We start from the raw sequence: 25,605 nt of genomic DNA, 5'->3' as shown, positions 1-25,605 counted from the left end.
AGGAGACCTTCTCATAAAAAATAGCCAAGTTTATTTGTAATAAATAGAAATAAAACAATACCAAGCCAGATCAAATAGCAAGTTGCACTGATGAAATGTGCAGGGGGTTGAATACCTTTGGAAAGGAAGCCTCACTCCGTCCTCTGCGATGGAATCTGCACTGGGGCCATGATGTGTGATGGAAGCAGGCAGGGGATGGCTCTCTCTGATGGGGATGGGGGGGTTGTATTCCGCTTAGTGGGAGAGAAGCAATCCAGCCGAAGAGCCAGGTGACCGGGATGGGTGACAGGTATCGCGTACCCTGGCTGCGGGAAGCTCCGGTCCTTGCAAGGCTGCTGCGGCGCTGGGTGATGACGTCATTCACCACGCCTGAACTCCGGGGGAACCAGGGAAGGAGGCGGAGGGAGCCTGTGCGGCTCCCCTGTTCACCTGGATAGGCGGGGGCATCATTTAGAGGAACTAATATCCTCCATTTTCCTCCTGTAGCTGCAGGAGGAAAATGGAGGAGATTGGTTCCTCTGTATGCTGCCCCCGCCATTCCTCCTATCCAGTTCACTTGTGTTCTGCTGTCTCTGGGCCCCTGTATGCTCCTCTGGTACCCCCCCCCCCCCCCCCAGCAGCGCTGCTGGCTTCTCCCTTCCCTCTCCCGCCAGCTGCTGCAGGGGATGTGTCACGATGGAGAGCCGGGAAGAGGTACGTAAATACGTAATTTACCGGCTCCTTCTTTTTCTGAATGAGTGAAATTGTAAAAAATAAATAAATAAATAATAATAAGATAAAAAGTAATAAAATGAAAATAATAAAAAATATCAGGATTGCAAAGGTCGCACTTGCGACTGGGCCCTGGCATTCCACGGCCATGGGGAGGCCCCAAAATGGCACAAAGGGGGCCCACTGCAGAATTTGTGAAAGGGTCCCACTTCGGGACTGTAATAAAGGGCCCTGCGACCGGAGTAAAGGCCCCCAGGATCAGTGGGAAGAGCCCCAGGCTTGAAGAAAAGGGCCCGGCCAGGGGTCTGGGGGGCCCTTCATGGTTTCTTGCAGCGGGGCCCTGAAGGTTCTAGTTACACCTCTGAATCTGCAAAAAAGTTTGTCAAAATCCTTGCAATGTACAGAGATCACCCAGAGGGGAATGTTATTTTCTCAACAAGATTGAAGGTGCTCTTTAACCACTTTACAACCGGAGGATTTTGCTGTCTTCCGTCCAGGCCACTTTTTGCGATTCGGCGCTGTGCGACTTCAACTGACAATTGCGCGGTCGTGCGACGCCGTACCCAAACGAAATTTACGTCCTTTTTCTCCCACAAACAGAGCTTTCTTTTGGTGGTATTTGATCACCTGTGCGATTTTTACTTTTTGCGCTATAAACAAAAAAAGAGCGTTTATTTTGAAAAAATAACAATATTTTTCACATTTTTTTATATGAAATTCCCCCCAAAAAAGATGTAAAAACCAATTTTTTTAAAAGTTTTTTGCCAATTTGTTTTATGCTACATATGTTTGGTAAAAAAAATCGCAATAAGCTTATTTTGATTGGTTTGCGCAAAAGTTATTGCGTTTACTAACAAAGGGAAAGATTTCTGTCATTTTTGGTGTTTTTTTTTTAACGCGTAATGGCGGCGATCTGCGATTTTTTTTGCGGGACTGCGACATTGCGGCGGACAGACCGGACCCCTGACTGACATTTTTGACACTTTTGGGGGTACCAGTGACATTACTGCAGTAATCAGTGCTATATATATGCACTGTTACTGTAAAAATGACACTGGCAGGGAAGGGGTTAATTTTGTTGGAGAGGGAGGGGTTAATGTATGCCTGGTGCTTACTGACGTGTAGGGGGGGAGGTGACTATGTGATTCATGGACAGATCGGATGTCCAGCTATGCTGAACAGTCCGATCTGTCACTCCCTGTCACTATGGAGATCCGCCCGCTGTGTTTACACACAGCGGGCGGATCTCCAGACTCGATCCCCGACGATCGGGTAAGAGCAGCGGCGATCGCCGCTGCTCCTCCCCTGGCCCGACTCCCGCTGTGAATGAAAACAGCGGGAGCGAGCCTCCGGCGGCGCACAAGCGCCGCCCAGAAGGGGAGGAGTCCAGTCACGTTAATACTACGTGACTGGACGGGAACGAGCCACTCTGCCGCAGTAGTATTACCGTGAGCGGTAGTAAAGTGGTTAAGTATAAACTGTTATATACGCCATATTGCCCAGTGAAGGATCTATTTAAAGAATTTACCAAGAGTTTTCCTTTATGCAGGACACTATAAGCCATACATTTGTTATCGGTTCCGGGTCTACTTTCTGCAGGACGGAAGAGCGGGAGTCCCTGGAATGACAATGGCCTCAACACAAGAAAAAGGTATCACACCTCATCCTGTCCTCTATATGTTATGCCAGACATACAGGTTCACTTCTAGACTGGAAGGATTTGCCCCCTTAACCACTTTACCACCGGAGGATTTTGCTGTCTTCCGTCAAGGCCACTTTTTGCGATTCGGCGCTGTGCGACTTCAACTGACAATTGCGCGGTCGTGCGACGCCATACCCAAATGAAATTTACGTCCTTTTTTTCCCACAAACAGAGCTTTCTTTTGGTGGTATTTGATCACCTGTGCGATTTTTACTTTTTGTGCTATAAACAAAAAAAGAGCGTTTATTTTGAAAAAATAACAATATTTTTAACATTTTTTTATATGAAATTCCCCCCAAAAAAGATGTAAAAACCAATTTTTTAAAAATGTTTTGGCCAATTTGTTTTCTGCTACCTATGTTTGGTAAAAAAAATCGCAATAAGCGTATTTTGATTGGTTTGCGCAAAAGTTATTGCGTTTACTAACTAAGGGAAAGATTTCTGTCATTTTTGGTGTTTTTTTTTTTAACGCGTAATGGCGGCGATCTGCGATTTTTTTTTGCGGGACTGCGACATTGCGGCGGACAGATCGGACCCTTGACTGACATTTTTGTCACTTTTGGGGGTACCAGTGACATTACTGCAGTAATCAGTGCTATATATATGCACTGTTACTGTAAAAATGACACTGGCAGGGAAGGGGTTAATTTTATTGGAGAGGGAGGGGTTAATGTATGTCTGGTGCTTACTGACGTGTAGGGGGGGAGGTGACTGAGTGAGTCATGGACAGATCGGATGTCCAGCTATGCTGAACAGTCCGATCTGTCACTCCCTGTCACTATGGAGATCCGCCCGCTTGTGTTTACACAGGCGGGCGGATCTCCACACTAGATCCCCGGCGATCGGGGCAGAGCAGCGGCGATCGCCGCTGCTCCTCCCCTGGCCCGACTCCCGCTGTGAATGAAAACAGCGGGAGCGAGCCTCCCGTGGCGCGCAAGCGCCGCCCAGAAGGGGGAGTGTCTGACAACGTAGTACTACGTCGTCAGACGATAACGAACCACTCTGCCGCAGTAATATTACTGTGGGCGGAGGTAAAGTGGTTAATGACCAGGCCATATTTTGCGATTCGGCACTGCGTTACTTTAACGGACAATTGCAGTGCTCGTGCGATGCTGTACCCAAATAAAATTGATGTTCTTTTTTTCCCACAAACAGAGCTTTCTTTTAGTGGTATTTGATCACCTGTGCGATGTTTATTTTTTGCGCTATAAACAAAAAAAGAGCGACAATTCTGAAAAAAAAAAAAAAACAACAATATTTTTCACATGTGAGCCTAGGGGAGTGATTCTAACTGTATGGGGGTGGGGCTTATGGAATGATCATAGAGACCTGTGATCCTACATAGAAGGATCACAGGCACTCTATGATCATTGCAGGGAGAAGAACGGTCTGCTGTGTTCACAACAGCTGACCGTTCTCTCTCAGCGGGGAGCGGTCGTGGGTGTCAGGCGGCAATCGGAGCCGCCTGCCCCGTGCATCGGTGTCCCCGCTGCCGAGTGGGGGCAGGAGCGCGCCCGCGGCAGTGCGCGCTTGCCCCCTAGCTGCCGGCATGCGACCGACGTAGCCCTATGTCGGTTCGCACAGGAGGGGCTGACTGCCACAATATATATGTGGCGGCGGTCCGGAACCGGTTAAAGCCCCAGCCTAAGCTGATGCCAAATGTATTCAGTGGCCTTACCTTCCCTCGCACTGCATGGGTTAAATGCTTGTATTGTAGGGGGGGGGGGGGGGTATAAATAAGGAGAGTTACTTACCCTGCCAGCTTCCTTTGCACCTAAAGTATCTTCTCTGTGCTGTTCATCCGGTCGCAGCTCTCTGAACCCACCCCATACAATGCAGGAAAAACATAATATTTATTAATTTTATAATAATTATTATCTACCCAATGCTGTAACCTTCCAGCTGTAAGGTGAGGGAATAGCGCATACAGGGGTGTCATCACATTGGATAATTGAGACATCAGTCACTTGTCTATTTGGTGTTGGGATTCTACACGGACCTACTTCTAGAGTCCACTACTCCACTATTTTGTATATGAATATTTTTTGAGGTTTTATGTTTTCACTGATGGACACATACTGAATAATTTATGATTTTTATATGATTATTGATGGATGATTTGAGTGTCGACCTACGGTTCACTAATATACTGCCATCTACTGCCTTGTTTGATATATTGCACTCATAGTTATATATTTTGATGTATATCCTTTGATGTTTATTCACCTTTTATCTTTCACACTCTTACATTTTTATATGTACTATCATGGATTTTAATACTGGAAACAAGTAATGGGCTTCTACTAGGTCAGTGATGGCAAACCTTGGCACCCCAGATATTTTGGAACTATATTTCCCATGATGCTCAACTACACTAGTGCAGAGTGGATGAGCATCATGGGAAATGTAGTTCCAAAACATCTGTGGTGCCAAGGTTCCCCATCACTGTACTAGGTGATAGCGGTATAGGTCTGACCCGGGAGCTGAAGGGTCCAAGCGGACATGACCCAGCATGGCGGCATGGTGGGTGGGGTAATGGATGCATGAAATAAAGAGTATGTCCTTCCATATCTGTCATTTCACCGTGATCGAGTGAAACTGTCTATTTTACTATGTAATCAGTTTGTCGCTGAGCAGTGTCGGGTGTACCAAGATGGCCGTCGCCACCTTCTACCTGCAGTTTTACAGACTCACTCTGATGCTCTTAAATAAATCTTTTTTCTGATTGTCATTGGTGTCCATATATTTTGTGATCTCTTATCTCCTGTCACCTCCTGTCTGTCCCCAGCTCCAGAGGCTGCTTTAGAAATAACAGTCAATGTAAACAAAGATGGCCCCATACTGGTCACCTGGAAGGGGATTCCACCGGAAAAACAAATGGGATGTATCCTCCATTACAGCATCTACCTAAAAGATCGAACGTCGAGTTTGACCAAAGTGGTTAAAAGTAAGTAAAGGCCCGGGGTTTGGCAAAATGACCCATTGGCCATGACATACAGAAACAAAACCTCTGGAGAGCGTACAGGCTGTCCTTGTACTTTTGTGTTGCTCACTTTCAAATATATACAAGGAGGCGTGTTTATTCCCCAGAGAAAGATTTCCCCTCGTTTCCTGTTCTGGTGACAACTCAGCATTTTGGATTTTCTCATCCCTTTTTTTTGTCCCATTGATCAATGTCACCTAAACAGTTGGAGTGAATCTCCCTAGCGGCACATAGGCAGCAGTAAAAACCCAACAAGGGATCTAAACCCTCACTACTCTATTAAAAAAAATAAATAAAATGTTTTGGATTTAGACACATTTCAACCACTTGAGGGCCTTGAGGCCCGGTTCACACTATAGCGATGACAGACATTGCATTTAATTCGGAGCGCACAGCAATGTCTTTTTGGATTGTATTGTATGGCTGAATTCGCATCTGATTCAGGCAGAATTCTCACAGGACCCTTTTTTGGGTCTGCAGCAGAATTGGATCGCTTGGTGGTTCACACCAATGCGATCCGATTCATGTCCGAACTGTCAGTTCACACTGCGATATGCAAACTGATCTGGGGGGTGTCGTTAACTTTGTATTGACACCCCCAGCGATTCGCATATGGCAGTGTGAACTGCCTGCGATTTGAATGCGATGCAGGAACCCGCAGTGGATTTGCAGGGTTCATGCATCGCATATATGTGAACCAAACCTGAGTGTGGAGATACATCTTAACCTCCCTGGCGGTAATCCCTAGTGTGGCTCGGGGGTTAATTTTCAGTACCAAAAGCAGTAACCCCGAGCCACACTCAGGATTAACCTGTAGTGAAATTTACCTTGTCCCTACGATCCCCCGATGTCTATTTTACTATATAATCAGTTTGTCGATGAGCACTGTCGGGTGTACAAAGATGGCCGTCACCACCTTCTACCTGTAGGTTTCTCTCTATATTTACTATATTACAATAATAATAGAAATGTAATAATGTGATTCAGTCTATAAGGTGAGATTACTGGTAAAATAAATCTAAAATTCAAGACTTGCATGGGTGTAAGAAGATGTCCGCAGCTGCTTCCTGTTCTGTCTCATTAGGAAATCTATTGGAACGCATAGCGGCCATGTTGGAATGCATGGCGCATGCACAGTAGTTTTTTTTTTTTCCGAACGTCACTTCCCGTTGCAGAATCTGATAGGTAGCGGTATTCTGATAGAACACCGGCATCCGTCTTCCGGGTTCCCTTCCCTGTGAGCACCGCGTCGCAGGGGGCGGAACCGGGCGGGAAATTAATAAAAAGTACACAACACATGATATGATACATTGTAATCTTTTAGGATTACATTACTGTATCAAACCATTTCACCTCAGTTTTGTCCCTAGTGCTTTGTCCAGTGCACTGCCTGCTCTTTTACGATTTTATTCCTTTTGCTTTTACTAAAAAAAAAATTATTAATAATTTAATTAATAAATTAATTTATTAATAATTTTTATTCACTTTTACTGTTTTTTTCCTAAGAATTACAGGCCTACAATATAAAACAACAGATTTCCATGCAAAACAATGTACCGCTTTGACATTCACAAATACTGACCTAATCAGACCTCCAGGGAGGTTAAACTACTTCAAAAAAGTTTCCGGGGTGTATCTTCTAGTAGGAGTAAGTAGAAAATTGAAGGTGAGTTGGAGGGAGTGTATTAGAAATTGCAACAAATTTAACAAGCCAACGCGTTTCAAGGGAACACAGACTTCCCCTTTTTCGGGGCTGTTGCTGCATGCATATAAATGGGGAAGACTCCCAAACAGGTATCTCTTTTAGCAGAGATCAGACGGATGGATGTCTGAGTGTCAGCTTAGGCAGCTGCCAAACCCAGAGGTAGCAGCCCAGGCCCAAAAAGGGCTAACCATCATCTTCTTTTAAATTGGGCACAAATCATTGGAAGTGAAGCCTTCCCACTCTCCCACCTCCTCATTCACCCACAACCGTACCCAGAGGTAGCAGCCCAGGCCCAAAAAGGGCAGCCCAGGCCCAAAAAGGGCTAACCATTATCTCCTTTTAAGTTTTGTACAAATCAAGGGAAGTGAAGCCTTCCCACTCGCCCACCTCATCATTCACCCACAACCGTACCCATAGGTAGCAGCCCAGGCCCAAAAAGGGCTAACCGTCATCTCCTTTTAAGTTTGGTGCAAATCATTGGAAGTGAAGCCTTCCCACTCACCCACCTCATCATTCACCCATGACCAAATCAGTCCAGCGTAATCTCCAACCCCAACAAGGATGTATCTTCGATCTTCACCACTTATATATGTTGCATATACTGTATATCTAAAATACATGCAACAGATGATCATACCTGGCGTTCAGCTTTAAAACAAACCATCACTCACCTCTGTAGCTGTAACCACTGTGGAGTAAAAGTTTTGCTCTTGCAAGGTAACTGAGTGTCATGGGAGTCCTGGGTGGGGAAGTACCGAAAGAACCTCTAACTTTTGTCTGAATTAGGCAAATGATGATTGACAGTGACATCAGTTCCTATTAAAAAATGCGCTGTTCCTGGGCACCAGGGAGAAGGCATATACTGGGGCCGCATGTCATTTCCCCATAGGAAGAAAACAGTGGCTCCTGGCTGCACAAACAGCAAAAAATAAAGGGCCTGTTCAAGGAATAAAATCTAATTTTGCAATGTTGAGAAGGTCTAAAAATCTTTTTTACATTTTTTCAGTATTGTACAACCAATCGCAGGATAACCAATATGAGATTGAGAAGGGAAGTATGAATGGGAAGTATGTGCTGTGGATGACCTACTCCAATGGAGCCGGAGAGACGACCTCAAGGCAGGAAATATATTTTACAGTAGATGGTAAGAACAATTCAATTCAATGGAATCTACTGTATACTCTGTTTACATAATTACAGTACAGTAAAACCTTGGATTGCTGGCATAATTCATTCCGGAAACATGCTTGTATCCCAAAGCACTCGTATATCAAAGCAAATTTCCCCATAAGAAATAATGGAAACTCAGATGATTCGTTCCACAACCATTTACTCACAAGTCCTTCAGTTTATAGTTTATATAAATAGATTATAGCAATGTGATAGGTTGTGTAACCATAAAATGTCCATCCACAAATAGCGCCTCCACAAGGGGATTAGAAGCAAAATCCAGCAGGAGCTACAGAGTATAAAAGAGAAGAGAGAGCACCTCTAAGTGTAGCAATATGGTTACATTTAATAAAGATTCAACATTTAGCAACTCACATGGACACATAGACCATCCCCTGTAGACCAGGGCTCTCACCGCTGTCAGTCTGCAGTCATGACCGGGAAGACTACCCTGCAGTAGAGCGATCTGAAAGCGAGGCTTGGAGAGCAGTTAGGAAGGATTGATGTTGATGGCGGTGCAGAGCAGTGCCGGGAAAAGGTAATCTAGAGCCCAGGGCAAACATGGCAAATTGGTTTATGAGCATTATGTGTCAGCAAAAATCCTCCCCCCCAAAAAAAATCCAGCACTAATCTGAATGCTTACCTCCTAAACATAAACTCCCCCTCTTCCTAATACAAAACCGCCTCCTACTGAAATGTCCTTCCCAGCCCAAATCATCCCCTCTCCCAACCCCCCCAGCTCAAATCCTCTCATTCCCCATAAGCCCCCAGCTCAAATCCACCCCCCCCCCCCCCCCGAAGAAATGTTCCCCCTCCTAGTACAAATTCTCTAATCCTCAAATATCCCCTCCGAGCACAAATCCTCTCCCCCACTCCAAATACCTCCTCCCAGTGCAAATCCTCCCCAATCCTCTATCCTATCACAAATACCCCCAATCATCCCTGCTAGCACAAAGGACCCCCCCCCCCCCCCAAAAAAAATAAAATAAAATTTAAATAAAAAAAAAATCCCTTCTAGCAGAAATCTTGATTTGGGAGACTTTATATGCTTCCGCCTTGCATGCTTTTGCAGTCATGTATCTTAGCCGCATGTATTTTTCATTGTTTTTTATCTATGTCTGTCATTTTCACTTTGTGCGTTTTCAATAAATTTATATATTTTTACATTTGTGCATATACATATACTTTTTTGATGGTTACTTGCCCTTAAAGTCCCGCCCCCAGGGAATTTTTCTCTTCTCTTTCCTAGACTATATGAGGGATGTTGGCAATATCCATCTAGACACCACTGCCGGAGCATGATCTATATTTCCTTCTTGGGGCTATACAATGTCTGCTCTGGGCTATTGGTCTTTAGATCTGGAATTCGGTAGACTTTCCAAGATGTAAAATAATGGTTTCAATTGATTGCAAGCAGATTGGATCAAAATGGGCCCAGTCGAAGGCGAGTGAAAACCCAAGTGGCCATAAGTTTTCCCAATCCAATTTTATTTCAATTTAATCTCTCAATAAACTCTCCAGTTTTGACCTCTCAATCAACCTAATTTTGTTGGTTAATTAAAAATCATGGTAAAAAAATGCATATGTGTTTTTACCGCGATTTTGCTGCAGAGTGGTGTGAAAGGGGTCTTAGGCAGTCCATACGTTGGTAATTTTTTTTTTCATTCAACCAGCGGGTTGAATGAAAAAAAATCCTATCCCCCCCCCCCCCATCAATACCTTCCTGGCATGGTATTGTATTCTGCCAGCGGTAAGCCTTCCCTGCCCACACAATACAATGATCAGTGTTGGCGACAATAGCTGGCGGCGATGATCATTTGTTAAAACCCGAAAGGCTGGTTGTACACAAGTCAATCAGTAGTTCAACTTGTGTGCAACCAGCCTGCCCATACATGGATCAAAATGCATTCAGTCCCTGTTGAGCCGGCCAAATTTCGATCCATATATGGGCCGGCTTAGGCTTCATAAGCTTATCTCCGCAGTCATTACCACTTGTGGAGCAGAAGATTTTCCCCCTTAAAGACCAGGCCATTCTTTGCGATTCAGCACTGCGTTACTTTAACGGACAATTGCGCGGTTGTGCGACGCTGTACCCAAATAAAATTGATGTCCTTTTTTTCCCACAAATAGAGCTTTCTTTTGGTGGTATTTGATCACCTCTGCGATTTTTATTTTTTGCGCTATAAACAAAAACAGAGCGACAATTCTGAAAAAAAAAATCTATATTTTTCACTTTCTGCTAACATTCTCAAAAAAAAAAAAAACAAAATCAATTTTTTTTTATTTTAGGCCAATTTATATTCTGATACATATTTTTGGTAAAAAAAAAAAATCCCAATAAGAGTATTTTGATTGGTTTGCGAAAAAGTTGTCGCCTCTACAAACTAGGGGAAAGATTTATGTCATTTTTATTTATTTTATTTTTTTTACTAGTAATGACGGTGATCAGCGATTTTTAGTGGGACTGCGACATTGCAGAGGACAGATTGGACGCCCTAACTGACATTTTTGACACTTTTGGGGGGGAACAGTGACATTTCTACAGTAATATAAAAAATATGCACTGTTACTGTAATAATGACACTGGCAGGGAAGGGGTTAACCCAGGAGTGATCAAAGGGTTAAATGTGAGCCTAGGTGGTGTTTTCTAACTGTGGGGGGGGGGGACGGGCTTGTGAAATCAACGCAGAGACCTGTGATTGTAAATTGGAGGAACACAGGAGCCCTGTATTGATAGCAGAGAGAACAACGGCCTGCTGTGTTTACAAAAGCAGACCGCCATTGTCTCTTCATGGGGAGCGATCCCAGGTGCCCGGCGGCAATCGCGGCCGCCGGCCCCATGCATCGGCTTCCCCACTCGTGAGTGGGCGCGTGCCCCCAGGATCGCTCCTGCGAACCGCCATACAGATACTGCGATTCGCGGGAAGTTGCCGACCTGCTGGTGGGCAAGTGGTTAAAGAAAATCTGTCATAAAAGGTATATGTAAGCTTCACTGCTCCTCTCTCCTTCTGCAAATGCTAGGTACCTGGCTGTCATTCAAATCCTTTCAGTTTACTCTATTCTATCTAATCTACTAACAATTTAGATATAAGGAATTCTGACATTTCTTTGACTTTCACTTGCTTCATGCTTGTTCTAGGTCAGTATTTTCTTTCAGAGATATTAATCATATTTCCCGTTATACAGATGATGAACACTAGGGGAGCATTTATAATTCTGTGCATAAAGTATAATAAAATATGGAACAGCAAGCAAATAATCCTATGTGTATGTACCAGGGCTTTTTTTCTCAGAGAATAGATGCAAGTACTCCCCCTTTCCAAGTCCTCTTGTCTCCACCCCTTCCCACCCCTGAGCTCCGTCCCTTGGTTCTACCCCCTACCCACCTCCCGGTACTGCCCCTTTTAGAGAAAACAAAACAGAGTATCATTTTTTGATGCTAATTAGTTTGTATGGAATTTGCTAAAAAAAAAGGCAGTAAAATAGGTCCCCTGCAGTCAGCAACAATAGACCCCCCTCCAGCAACAATAAACCCCCCTCAGGAATAACAGATCTCCGCACTAAAATAGTTCCCTCTGATCAACTATAGATTCCCCAGCTAAAATAGATCCACCCCAGCACTAAAAGATACGCACAAGCAACACTAGCTCTCCCACTAGCCAGCGTTAATAGACTACACAGCAGCCAGCAACAACAGACCCCTCCCTCAACAGTAGATCTCTCCCATCAACAATAGATCCCCTCCAGCAACAATAGACCCTCCTCAGCAATAACAGATCTCCGCAGCGAAAATAGATCCCTCTGATCAACTATAGATTCCCCAGCTAAAATAGATCCACCCCAGCACTAAAAGATCCCCACAAGCAACACTAGCTCTCCCACTAGCCAGCGTTAATAGACTCCACAGCAGCCAGCAACATCAGACCCCTCCCTCAACAGTAGATCTCTCCCATCAACAATAGATCCCCCAGCAGCCAGCATCAATAGACCTTCCAGCACCCCTTGGCATTACATACATTTAGTGCTGGAGGTGGCAGAACTGCGTTCCTCCGCGTTCCCGCTGAAAAAAAGCCCTGGTATGTACCAAGAAATAGCCTCCCTTTCAAGGGGAGCATTTTTGAAGCATTTTTTAACAAGTAGCCATTTTGATCTATCATTGAGATGTTTACCAAAAGGTTTTTTTTCTTGTGAATTTCAGTGTTCACATCCTTGCCAAATGAAAAAAAAAAAAAACACAAGAGGGCGCCTCCATCTAGGTGTAGCGATTTTATTAAAAAGCATAAAAGGCAATAAACATGCACTCACTACATAGAAGTAGATCAAGGCTTGTCATAGACATATACAGTGCCTTGCGAAAGTATTTGGCCCCCATGAACTTTGCGACCTTTTGCCACATTTCAGGCTTCAAACATAAAGATATAAAACTTTAATTTTTTGTGAAGAATCAACAAGTGGGACACAATCATGAACTGGAACGAAATTTATTGGATATTTCAAACTTATTTAACAAATAAAAAACTGAAAAATTGGGCTTGCAAAATTATTCAGCCCCCTTAAGTTAATACATTGTAGCGCCACCTTTTGCTGCGATTACAGCTGTAAGTCGCTTGGGGTATGTCTCTATCAGCTTATCGAGAGACTGAAATTTTTGCCCATTCCTCCTTGCAAAACAGCTCGAGCTCAGTGAGGTTGGATGGAGAGCGTTTGTGAACAGCAGTTTTCAGTTCTTTCCACAGATTCTCGATTGGATTCAGGTCTGGACTTTGACTTGGCCATTCTAACACCTGGATATGTTTATTTGTGAACCATTCCATTGTAGATTTTGCTTTATGTTTTGGATCATTGTCTTGTTGGAAGACAAATCTCCGTCCCAGTCTCAGGTCTTTTGCAGACTCCATCAGGTTTTCTTCCAGAATGGTCCTGTATTTGGCTCCATCCATCTTCCCATCAATTTTAACCATCTTCCCTGTCCCTGCTGAAGAAAAGCAGGCCCAAACCATGATGCTGCCACCACCATGTTTGACAGTGGGGATGGTGTGTTCAGGGTGATGAGCTGTGTTGCTTTTATGCCAAACATAACCTTTTGCATTGTTGCCAAAAAGTTTAATTTTGGTTTCATCTGACCAGAGCACCTTCTTCCACATGTTTGGTGTGTCTCCCAGGTGTCTTGTGGCAAACTTTAAACAACACTTTTTATGGATATCTTCAAGAAATGGCTTTCTTCTTGCCACTCTTCCATAAAGGCCAGATTTGTGCAGTATACGACTGATTGTTGTCCTATAGACAGAGTCTCCCACCTCAGCTGTAGATCTCTGCAGTTCATCCAGAGTGATCATGGGCCTCTTGGCTGCATCTCTGATCAGTCTTCTCCTTGTATGAGCTGAAAGTTTAGAGGGACGGCCAGGTCTTCGTAGATTTGCAGTGGTCTGATACTCCTTCCATTTCAATATTATCGCTTGCACAGTGCTCCTTGGGATGTTTAAAGCTTGGGAAATCTTTTTGTATCCAAATCTGGCTTTAAACTTCTCCACAACAGTATCTCGGACCTGCCTGGTGTGTTCCTTGTTCTTCATTAAGCTCTCTGCGCTTTAAACGGACCTCTGAGACTATCACAGTGCAGGTGCATTTATACGGAGATTACACACAGATGGATTCTATTTATCATCATTAGGGATGATCGAACTTTTGAAAAGTTCGGTTCGACCAGAACACCCGAACTTCACGAAAGTTCGGTTCGGATTTCAGAACCCCATTGAAATCAATGGGACCCGAACTTCTGTAATCAAAAAACACCATTTTTAAGCCCTAAAACCCAATAAATGCCCCTAAAAAGTGCCTAGGGTTCTGGGTCATGCCCCATTAACTATTAATCACACAAAAAAAAGTTCTTAAAAATTGTCATTTTTGATAAAAAAGCCAATTATTGAAAAATTTAAAAATTTAAAAAAAAAAAAGAGATTTTTTTTATTTTTACTTTGGATTTAGTATCTGGGGGGTCTAAAAGGTGTGCATGTGAAGTTTCAGCTCTGTAGCATGTCCAGAACCATGAAAAAAAAAAAGATAATTTTTCAGTAGAACAGGGATGTGGTTCGGGAGCCTCCTTTAACTTTAACACCTATATGATGTTTTTTTCTGGTTCTGGACATGCTACAGAGCTGAAACTTCACAGGTACACCTTTTAGACCCCCCAGACACAAAATCACACAAAAAAAGTTCTTAAAAATTGTCATTTTTGATAAAAAAGCCAATTATTGAAAAATTAAAAAAAAAAAAAAAAAAAAAGAGATTTTTTGATTTTTACTTTGGATTTAGTATCTGGGGGGTCTAAAAAGTGTACATGTGAAGTTTCAGCTCTGTAGCATGTCCAGAACCAGAAAAAAAAAGATCGTTTGTATTAGAAAACTTTAAGCACAGGAATATGGCTTCTCTGCTGTAACACCTTGCCGGTTTAATAGCAGGCATTTTTTTGGGTTCTTTGCAGTCAGGAAAAACATCTGAACTTGTGTATAGTAGTACTGTGCACAAGTTCTGATGTTTTGCCTGCCTCCAAAATTCCCCAAAAAATGCCAGCAAAAACACACCTGGGCATTTTTTTTTTTGACGCTAGCGTTTTTTTTGGCATTTTTTGGGGTTCTTTTGAGGCAGGCAAAACATCTGAACATGTGTATAGGGGGGATATATAGACATATATGTCTGAATATATACCCCTAGACATATATAGGTGTGATAGTAGCAGAAATAAATGCTTGCGCTAATGAAATCATTTACAGTAATATATTTCTGCTACTGATCTGGCCAGAGGTGCACGCCCGCCCCCATTAGGAAACGAGGTAGCCGATTCACGAGACCGGTGGCTGCGATTGCCGCCGGCACCCCCGATCGCTCCCTGCTAAGAGAGAACGACAGTCTGCTGTTGTAAACACAGCTGACCATTCTTCTCTCTGGAATTAACACAGAGTGCCTGTGATCCTTCTATATAGGAACACAGGTCTCTGTATTGATTCCACAAGTCTCTCCCCCACAGTTTGAAAACACTCCCCTAGGCTCACACTTAACCCTTTGATCACCCCTGGGTTAACCCCTTCCCTGCCAGTGTCATTATTACAATAACAATGCATATTTATAGCACTGATTACTGTAGTAATGTTACTGGTCCCCCCAAAAGTGTCAAAAATGTCAGTTAGGGGTCCGATCTGTCCGCCGCAATGTCCCAATCCCACTAAAAATCGCAGATCACCACCATTACTAGTAAAAGAATAAATAAAAAAATAAATAAAAATAACATAAATCTTTCCCATAGTTAGTAGATGCGATAACCTTTGCGCAAACCAATCAAAATACGCTTATTGGGATTTTTTTTATTTTGTTTACCAAAAAACTGCAGCAGAATACAAATTGGCCTAAAAGGATGAAAAATTTTGATTTTTTTTAGTTTTATTTTTGGGAATGTTATAAAGTGAAAAATATATTGTTTTTTTTTTTTTTTCAGAATTTTTGCTTTTTTTTTTTTTTTTTTTGTTCAAAGCGCAAAAAATAAAAATCGCACAGATGATCAAATACCACCAAAAGAAATCTCTATTTGTGGGGAAAAAAGGGCATCAATTTTTTTTTGGGTACAGCGTCACACGACCGCGCAATTGTCAGTTAACGCAGTAAACCGGCCTGGTCATTAAGGGGGCAAATCCTTGTGGTCCAGAAGTGGTTACACACTTGCTCTGGGATAAGACATAGTAGTTGCCAATTGTTTCCAGAGACATCTTCGATCCCAGAGAGCTTCCCTGGCTGAATACAAATAATGACATTTGTATTTTTCTTACTACGTTCCCTGGCTGTCATGCTCATCCATTAAAGCGGAGTTCCGCTCCCACCTCCAAAAATGAAAAGTCAGCAGCTACACATACTGTACACATGCTGTAGCTGCTGACTTTTAATATTAAGACACTTACCTGTCCTGGAGTCCAGCGATGTCGGCACCGCAGCTGATGCCGCTGCCATTGCCAGTAAGGGAACCTGGCAGTGAAGCCTTGCGCATTCGGATTGGCTCGGCGGCGTGGGCCAAACTTCCGAGGGACGGTGCCGTGGCACCGTCTCCCAGAAGTGAGGAAGGGTACCTGTCAAAAACAGGTACCCGTTCACCCCTCCCCCCTTAAAGGTGCCAAATGTGGCACTGGAGCGGGGGAAGGAAGCAAATGAGCGGAAGTTCCACTTTTGGGTGGAACTCCGCTTTAACTTTACTTCCTTCTTCTGCTGCAGACCTGAAATAAAGCATGCAGCCAGTTAACCACTTGCCGGCCGCCGCCCGACTATATACGGCGGCGGTCAGCCCCTCCCAGGCAAAGTGACGTACCGGTACGTCACTAGCCTGGGAGCGAACAGGGGGCGAGCGCGCGCCGTACCCGAAGAAGCCAGCGCGTGTGACCGGCGGACCCGATGTCCGCCGGTCACTCGCGATCGTCGGGTAGAGAGGGAGAAAGGCAGGCGGCTGATGTAAACAAAGCCGCCTGTCATTCTCCCCTGTGTAAAAGCACTGATCACTTGGTCCTGCTATGTAGGACCGTTGATCTCTGCTGTTACACACACAGCCACATCCAATCACCGTAAGAAACACGCCCCTAGGGACACACTTAACCCCTCCCTCTCCAATAAAGTTAACCCCTTCCCTCCCAGTGTCATGTTTACAGTAACAGTGCATATGTATAGCACTGATTACTGTAGTAATGTCACTGGTATCCCCAAAAGTGTCAAAAATGTCAGTCAAGGGTCCGATCTGTGCGCCGCAATGTCACAGTACCGAAAAAAAAATCGCAGATCGCCGCCATTACTCGTTAAAAAAAAAAAAATGACAAAAATCTTTCCCTTAGTTAGTAAAGGCGATAACTTTTGCGCAAACCAATCAAAATACGCTTATTGTGATTTTTTTAATTTACCAAACATAGGTAGCAGAAAACAAATTGGCCAAAAATTTAAAAAAATTTTGATTTTTTACATTTTTTTTTTTGGGCGGAATTTCATATAAAAAAATTTGAAAAATATTGTTATTTTTGCAAAATTGTCACTCTTTTTTTGTTTATAGCGCATGATCAAAAAATCGCACAGGTGATCAAATACCACCAAAAGAAAGCTCTGTTTGTGGGGAAAAAAGGACGTCAAATAATTTAGGTACAGTGTCGCACGACCACGCAATTGTCCATTAAAGTCACGCAGTGCCGAATCGCAAACTACCCCCTGGTCAGGAAGGGGGTAAAATCTTCCGGGGCTTAAGTGGTTGATGGGAATCGGTCGCTGTGATAGGTCTGTGTGGGTATCAGGGATTACATTCTCCTTTCTCTGTTTGTTTTTCAGTTCCACAAGATGAATATGTGATTGTTTACACGCTCCTTGCTGTACTTATATTAGCATCTTTTCTGTTTCTTCTCCTAAGCCTGAAGCAAAGGTACGTATGAGAATGCATTTCTCTTTTTTTTTTTTTTTTTATAGTTATCTTTTAGTTTTTCCTTAACCCCCCCACACACTGGCCTTTTCAAAAAGAATTGCAATGCAAGATGTTGCATGGGCTTCTTCCCAAAATTGTGATCACTCATTTGACTGTTACAGTGCTCAGGAGGCTATCCTACAGGCTCCCGATTGTCACTTTTATATTGTATGTTCTAAACTTTGTGAAAATGTTACTAAAGGCAATTTATTTTTAGCTTTGTAGGGAATGCCTGTTTACCAGTATGTACACCATATTACCAAAAGTATTGGGACACCTGCCTTTACACACACAAAATTTAATGGCATCCCAGTCTTAGTCCATAGGGTTCAATATTGAGTTGGTCCACCCTTTGCAGCTATAACAGATTCAACTCTTCTGGGAAGGCTGTCCACAAGGTTTGGGAATGTCTATGGGAATGTTTGACCATTCTTCCAGAAGCGCAATTGTGAGGTCAGGCACTGATGTTGGATTAGAAGGCCTGGATCACAGTCTCTGCTCTAATTCATCCCAAAGGTGTTCTATCGGGTTTGAGGTCAGGACAGTCAAGTTCCTCCACCCCAAACTTGCTCATCCATGTCTTTATGGACCTTGATTTGTGCACTGGTCCAAATCATTTAGTGGAGGGGGGATTATGGTGTGGGGTTGTTTTTAAGGGGTTGGGCTTGGCCCCTTAGTTCCAGTAAAGGGAATTCATAAGGTATCAGCATACCAAGACATTTCGGACAATTTCATGCTCCCAACTTTGTGGGAACAAAAACGCCTGTAATCTGTGAAAAAAGAAGCTCATGTACTTTTTTGAGCTTCAGGTGTTTTGCTTCAGGTGACAAAACGCTCAGATGTGAACAGGGGGCCATTGAAATGAATGGAATTTTGCTTGTTGGGCGTTTTGAGATTTCAAACATGAGCGTTTTATGAGCTGAAAAACGCTCAGGTGTGAACAGGGCTTAACACTGACCTTTACTCATAAACAAAAAACGTTCTCCCTACAGAGCAATGTAATCTGAAAAGATTTTTTTTTTTTCCCACTATTGCTTTTTTAAAAAAATTTTAATACTACACCCTGGTCCTTGCCTCAATTTCTACCTAGTTCCTAAGGCCTGTCTTTCTGACTTCATCAGGAGCCTTCTGTTTCTTCCTGGTTCAAACAGAAGCCCCCCTGGTGACACACCACGAGGTCCATCATCCTCCTGCCACTGTGTTGAAACTGATGCCTAGGCTGGGATATGTGAGGTGTATATCCCAAGAGGCATCAGCTGCAACATAGCGGCAAAAGAAGGAGGACCTGCTGACTCATCAGGGGGCCTGCTGTCTGAACCAGGAAGAGACAGCCGGCTCCTGATGAAGTCAGAAAGGAAGATGGCGGTGTGGGACCTGGTGTGCAGCAGTGGATCAGCCAGCAGTACTATAGTGCTGCGTATGCGTGTGGCTTCTTTTTTTTTTTAGGATAATCCGACAGACAAGGTAAGAAGGAAAAGAAAAAATTATAGGAGAGAAAGAAGCATTACAATGACAGCTCAACATACAGTATGTGCTCATTAGAAACACGGTAAAGGTTTCCTGTAAAGTCAGTTTCATAATAAATCACCTGGAGGTTGTACTGGGTTCACTGAGTCATTGTGGGTCGGAGCAACCACCTAACACAGGGATGTCAAACTCCATTTCATTGTGGGCCGCATCAGCATTATGGTTGCCCTCAAAGGGCCGGTTATATCTGTAGGATTAGATCTCCAGAGCACCCCATGTCCTGGGGGGGCCAAGAGGAGCCTTTCTACAGCTGCACAGAGGAGTGCAGGATCTGGCAAAGGAGTTATGTCCTCTCTGCTGTTGACTACAGAGACAAGGTGGGGGCAGAGACAAGGGGGGTTGCTGCAGCTGCAGGAGAGGTGCGAGGGCCACATGAAATGGCCTGGGGGGCCGCATTCGGCCCACGGGCCTTGTGTTTGACACCTGTGACCTAACATGACAGAACATGAAGATTACCAGCACAGAGGTGGTTTTACAACATCTCTGCAAAAAAAAAAATGGGATTTTTAACTTCATTTCTCTGATGTTCATTGACGGACACAGCTCCTCATCTTCTTGACTTCGTGGGTTATGTTGCCCCCTACAGCAGTAGGAGACTAGGCAAGAAAAAACTTGACTACGCCTATGGGCAGTCCCAGGGGGTATACTTCCACTCTCTAGTGTAGGTACTCGGTTTTGTTACAAGCAGTTTCAGAAGAAAAAAACAAAACTCCCTAGAGGGGTGGGTGCTGTGTCCTTCAATGAACATCAGAGAAATGGATTTTCTGTATGTTCAGGAGGGAGTGAGGAGGGTATGATGGTGAGGAGTGTGTACATGAGAGGAGTGAGGGGAGTATGATGATGAGAAGTATGTACAGGAGGGAGTGAGGAGGGCATGATGGTGAGCAGTATGTAGAGGAGAGGAGTGCAGAGGGTTTGTTGGTGAGCAGTATGTCCAGGAGAGGAGTGAGGAGGGTATGATGGTGAGGAGTATATACAGGAGAGGAGTGAGGAGGGTATGATGATGAGGAGTATGTACAGGAGAGGAGTGTGGAGGGTATGATGGTGAGGAGTATGTACAGGAGAGGAGTGAGGAGGGTATGATGGTGAGCAGTATGTACAGGAGGCAGTGAGGAGGGTATGATGATGAGGAGTATGTACAGGAGAGGAGTGCGGAGGGTATGATGGTGAGCAGTATGTACAGGAGAGGAGTGCGGAGGGTATGATGATGAGGAGTATGTACAGGAGAGGAGTGTGGAGGGTATGATGATGAGGAGTATGTACAGGAAGGAGTGAGGAGGGTATGATGATGAGGAGTATGTACAGGAGTGAGTGAGGAGGGTATGATGGTGAGGAGTATGTACAGGAGAGGAGTGCGGAGGGTATGATGGTGAGCAGTATGTACAGGAGAGGAGTGCGGAGGGTATGATGGTGAGCAGTATGTACAGGAGAGGAGTGCAGAGGGTATGATGGTGAGCAGTATGTAGAGGAGAGGAGTGAGGAGGGCATGATGGTGAGCAGTATGTACAGGAGAGGAGTGCGGAGGGTATGATGGTGAGCAGTATGTACAGGAGAGGAGTGCAGAGGGTATGATGGTGAGCAGTATGTAGAGGAGAGGAGTGAGGAGGGCATGATGGTGAGCAGTATGTACAGGAGAGGAGTGCGGAGGGTATGATGGTAAGCAGTATGTACAGGAGAGGAGTGCGGAGGGTATGATGGTGAGCAGTATGTAGAGGAGAGGAGTGTGGAGGGTATGATGGTATGCAGTATGTACAGGTGTGGAGTGAGGGGAGTATGATGGTGAGAAGTATGTACAGGAGAGGAGTGTGGACGGTATTATGGTGAGCATTTATGGCAAATGTATTAGTTGGAACCTGCACATAGGGTCTTTAAAAGGGAGACCTGTGCTCTCTTGGTGTTGGACATGAAAGGGCTTATTCTGACAAGTGACAATACACAGAAGTAGGGAGATATACTGTATACTTTGATAAGCTGTGTAGCACCTAAAGTATTATGACTGTATTGTGTCCCTTTTATTTTTTGTGGCCCTTATTCTAATACCAGAGACTCATTGCAAGGGTCGGTAACTTGCAGGAATATTTATAGTGGTTTGTTTGCTTGGGTCATCCAATTCCAGGGTACCAGGGCCAATTACACATATGGCATCATACCACAATGAGATTGGTTTTAGGCCAGGCTCACACATATGTGGCTCTGCGAGCCGTGTTTTCTGCAGGCACGGCAGCCTATTCATCTGAGTGGGCTGCCGTGCCTCCTGAAATGCAGGGAAAAGGTCCCTGCAGTATGTTAAAAATCGCAGCCCTACACAGGAACCACAGGGGCAATGCGGGAACAATTTCCAATGCATGCAGCGTGCCTATAGGAACAATGGTACCCGGATGTGTTTTTCTGTGCGGGTGGTTGTCGCTGCAGAAACAGGTGCGGACCCAGCGGGAACCACCCACACAGATGTGAACCTACCCTTAGCTTCAATTCTAAAGCTTGTATATATATATATATATATATATATATATATATATATATATATATATATATATATTTGTAAAGGTGAGGCGCAATAGAGTGTGCTATATTTTGTTGTAGATGTTATGTGGAGGTTAGCGGAGAGCTCTAATAGTCTGACGACTTATAGTAATTTTGAGGAAAGGAAGAAAATAGAAGCTACACTTGGTAAAATGCAGAATTAAATATATTTGTCATCAACAGAAAAATCCAACTCATATCAGAGATTGGAAGGGTCCTTCTTCTACGGCAGTGGTTCTCAACTCCGGTCCTCGGGGAACACCAACAGGCCAGGTTTGCAAGATAACTAAATTACATCTCAGGTGATCTCATTTGCTGCTCAGTGATTGCAGTATTCTAGTCTGCATCTCCCCAAGGTAATACTTAAAATCTGGCCTGTTAATGGGTCCCGAGGAACGAAGTTGAGAACCACTGTTCTACGGGGATATTTTTTTCTGGATTTTTACAAGTGGGTGGAGCTGCTCATTTCTCCATAAAACGTGTACATGACAGCTGATGCTATGACATGCTATGTAAATGGTAGAAGGTTTTCTTTTTTTGGGGGGGGGAAGGGGGGGATTGGTAAGATCTTCCTTTTGGTTGTTGCAACTGAGGTGTGATATCACCTGACTTTTTACTGTGACCTTTTTAGATCTTATAAATGTTGGTTGTTGAGTTAATTGTAAGTTTGTTTTCTTTTTTTTTTATCCCAGGTTACTTATGTTGCTCTCAAAAATTCTACCAAATTTATGCACCAAAACAGTCCCTGATCCAGCCAATTGTGAGTGGGCAAAAGAATGCATCTCCAACAAGGTACGTACAGAGAACATGCTTGTTAAACTATATGAGATTTTCCACAGATTAGAACATTACCAGGTATTAAAGTGATTGACACTAGAGTACAAAACTGGAAACGAGAGTCTTTCTCTAAAGAAAATAGCACTTGTCTATCCTGCAACCCACCCTATCACTCTTCCCGTTCTCTAAGACTGTGGTTAAGGAATCTTTTTTCATTTCTTGGTGCGCCAAAAGCCTGGTGCCCTACTTAGGTTGCATTCACACCTGAGCGTTGCGTTTTTGAGCATTTTTTGGGTGTTTGTATGCGCATTTTTGTACAGATTTTTTAAAGCATTTTAATTGCAAATAGAGAAAAATATCATCTGTTCCATCGTTTGTTGCTATGTTTTTCTGCTTTTTCCATCCGCTTTTTATTTAATTTTTTAAGAGGTTAAGGGTTAGGGCTAGGGGTTATAGTTTCATTTATTTAATTAACTTAATTTTATGTATTTATTTTATTAGGTTAGGGATTAGGTACTAGGATTAGAGGTCAATATTAGGGTTAGGGGCCAATATTAAGGTAAGGGGTCAATATTAGGGTTAGGATTAGGGGCCAATATTAAGGAGAGGTTAATATTAGGGTTAGGGGTTAATATTAGGATTAGGGGTCAATATTAGGGTTAGGATTAGGGGGCAATTTTAAGGAAAGGGATTAATATTAGGGTTAGGAGGATTAGGGGCAATATTAGCGTTAGGATTAGGGGTCAATATTAGGGTTAGGGATTAATATTAGGGTTAGGATCAGGGGGTCAATATTAGGGTTAGGGGTTATTAGGATTAGTGGCCAATATTAAGGAAAAGGATTAATATTAGGGTTAGGATCAGGGGGTCAATATTAGGGAAAGGGGTTAATATTAGGGTTAGGATTAGGGGTAAATATTAAGGAAAAGGGTTAGGATTAGGGGTCAATATTAGGGTTTGTGGTTAATATTAGGATTAGGGGTCAATATTAGGGTTAGGATTAGGGACCAATATTAAGGAGAGGTTAATATTAGGGTTCAGATTAGGGGTTATTATTAGGGTTAGGATTAAGGACCAATATTAAGGTAAAGGGTTAATATTAGGGGTCAATATTAGGGTTAGGGGTTATTATTAGGGTTAGGATTAGAGGCCAATATGAAGGAAAAGGGTTAATTTTAGGATTGGGGGTCAATATTAGGGAAAGGGGTTATTAGGGTTAGGATTAGGGGTCAATATAAGGGTTAGGATTAGGGGCCAATATTAGGGAAAGGGGATATTAGGGTTAGGATTAGGGGTCAATATTAGGGAAGGGGGTTAATATTAGGGTTAGGTTTAGGAGTAAATATTAGGGTTAGGGGTTATTATTAGGGTTAGGATAAGAGGCCAATATTAAGGAAAAGGGTTAGGATTAGGGGTCAATATGAGGGTTAGGGGTTAATATTTGGGTTATGATTAGAAGCCAATATTAAGGAAAGGGATATTAAGGTTAGGGGGTTAATATTAGGGTTATCTGTTAGGATGAAGGGTTAGGATTAGAGGTTCGGGTTAAATTTAGTTTTTTTATTTATATAATTTATCATTTATGTATAATATTTTTTAAATATTATTTATTTTTATTTATTTATTGAATGTAAGCAGAAGGACACTCTTAGTGTCGATCCACACTAGCGTGACTTGTCAGCCTGACAAGTCGCGCTCCCTCGCGGTCCATTGACTGCTACAGGACCCGTTTTAATAGGAGCGACACAAGTCGCTCCGACTTAGAAAAAGGGTCCTGTACTACTTTGGGGCGACCCGGAGCGACTTGCATAGACTTCCATTATGTGAAGTCCATGCAAGTCGCTCCGAAGTCGTGGTGCATGGAAATGGACAAGTCGCCCCCGAAGTAGTACTGTCGCCTTAGTGGGAACTGACTCTAAAACACGCTAAAACGCAAAAAAGCTTCAAAAACGCACCAATCTGCCTGATTTGAGCTACAAAACACAGGCACATGCCCCCAAGAGATTCCCTTAATATGCAGAGGTTTCCTCTCACTTCCTGTTTGATTATGAGACAGGAAGTGAAGGTTAATCTCCCCAATGGGACAAAGTTGGCAAAAATAAACCTTACAGGGGTTTTAGAACCCTCCCTTATTCTATCTAAAACTAAAAACAAAGTTTTTTCTATATTTCTAATTTAAGGGAAAGCTGGACTTCAATCTACCCCCACAACCTTTGTACATAGTTTGAGGTCAGTTGGCTGCCAAAATAATGGAATTTGTGTTTCTCCCCTTTCTAGAATAAACTCATGAGCTTTCCCAGCCATACCTTCAGCACCTTGGACTGCGATGAAGCAGAGACGCTGGAAATTGAGGTGCTGAGCAGCGAAGAGGAGTTTCACTATTGCCCAACATACACCATTAACCCTATACAGACTGTAAGTCTCCAGGAGAAAGATGTAGGCCTTCATGAAGATACAGAGATTCTACAGCCTAGCTTGCATCAAGCAGAGCAGAACCTGTACAAGTCAATAGACTTCCAAGCGGCAGGAGGGATGAAGGTGCAAACATCAGACTACTTGGTCAATCACGTTATTACTGTGGACTTTTTGCCCAAAAACATGCTGACTGTGTACAAGGATGAGAGTGAGGAGGACCTCTTCCACTCTCAGTTCCTTCTGCCCTCCTGGGTTTTGGCTTCAGGAACAATTAAACTAGACTCTGTAAGGATTGACCTTTCCTGACGATGATTTCTGGATAAAACTACTCCAATTGCTACTTAGGGATTACTTCATAAAAAATCCTAAACTACATTAAACTCTAACAGTGAACCTTTCTTATTTGCTCTCTTCTGGTCCATTAAAGTGTTTGTTACCCCAACATTTCATATTCCTGATATGTGGCTGCTGTACCATGTACTTGTATGAGAAAGTCTCCTGTTCTCTTTGTATTGTTTCCTTTATGTGAAATCCTTGGTGTTCCTGCCAGTCCCTGTGCATTCCTATTAAAAACTGACCACGCTAAGCAGGAGAGCACATCGTTGTCAGTTCTCTAGCTG

General features: G+C 43.4%; 1 protein-coding gene across 1 annotated transcript in view; it reads left to right on the top strand.

Moving 5' to 3' along the window:
• IL12RB2 (interleukin 12 receptor subunit beta 2) overlaps positions 1-25,354 on the top strand; it is a 98,096-nt gene extending 72,742 nt beyond the window's left edge. Inside the window, exons 11-16 of the mRNA XM_082264985.1 lie at positions 2,261-2,362; positions 5,202-5,360; positions 8,108-8,245; positions 17,614-17,704; positions 22,486-22,585; positions 24,848-25,354. Coding sequence (XP_082121111.1) covers positions 2,261-2,362; positions 5,202-5,360; positions 8,108-8,245; positions 17,614-17,704; positions 22,486-22,585; positions 24,848-25,291 — 1,034 coding nt within the window. The 3' untranslated portion in view covers positions 25,292-25,354. The remainder of the gene's footprint in view (positions 1-2,260; positions 2,363-5,201; positions 5,361-8,107; positions 8,246-17,613; positions 17,705-22,485; positions 22,586-24,847) is intronic.
• The last annotated feature ends 251 nt before the right edge of the window (positions 25,355-25,605 follow it).

Source organism: Pelophylax lessonae (genome assembly GCF_965119305.1).
Source record: "Pelophylax lessonae genome assembly, chromosome: 8".
Lineage (NCBI taxonomy): Eukaryota > Metazoa > Chordata > Amphibia > Anura > Ranidae > Pelophylax > Pelophylax lessonae.
Note: the sequence above shows the minus strand (reverse complement) of the source record. Positions and strands in the feature narration are given on the sequence as shown.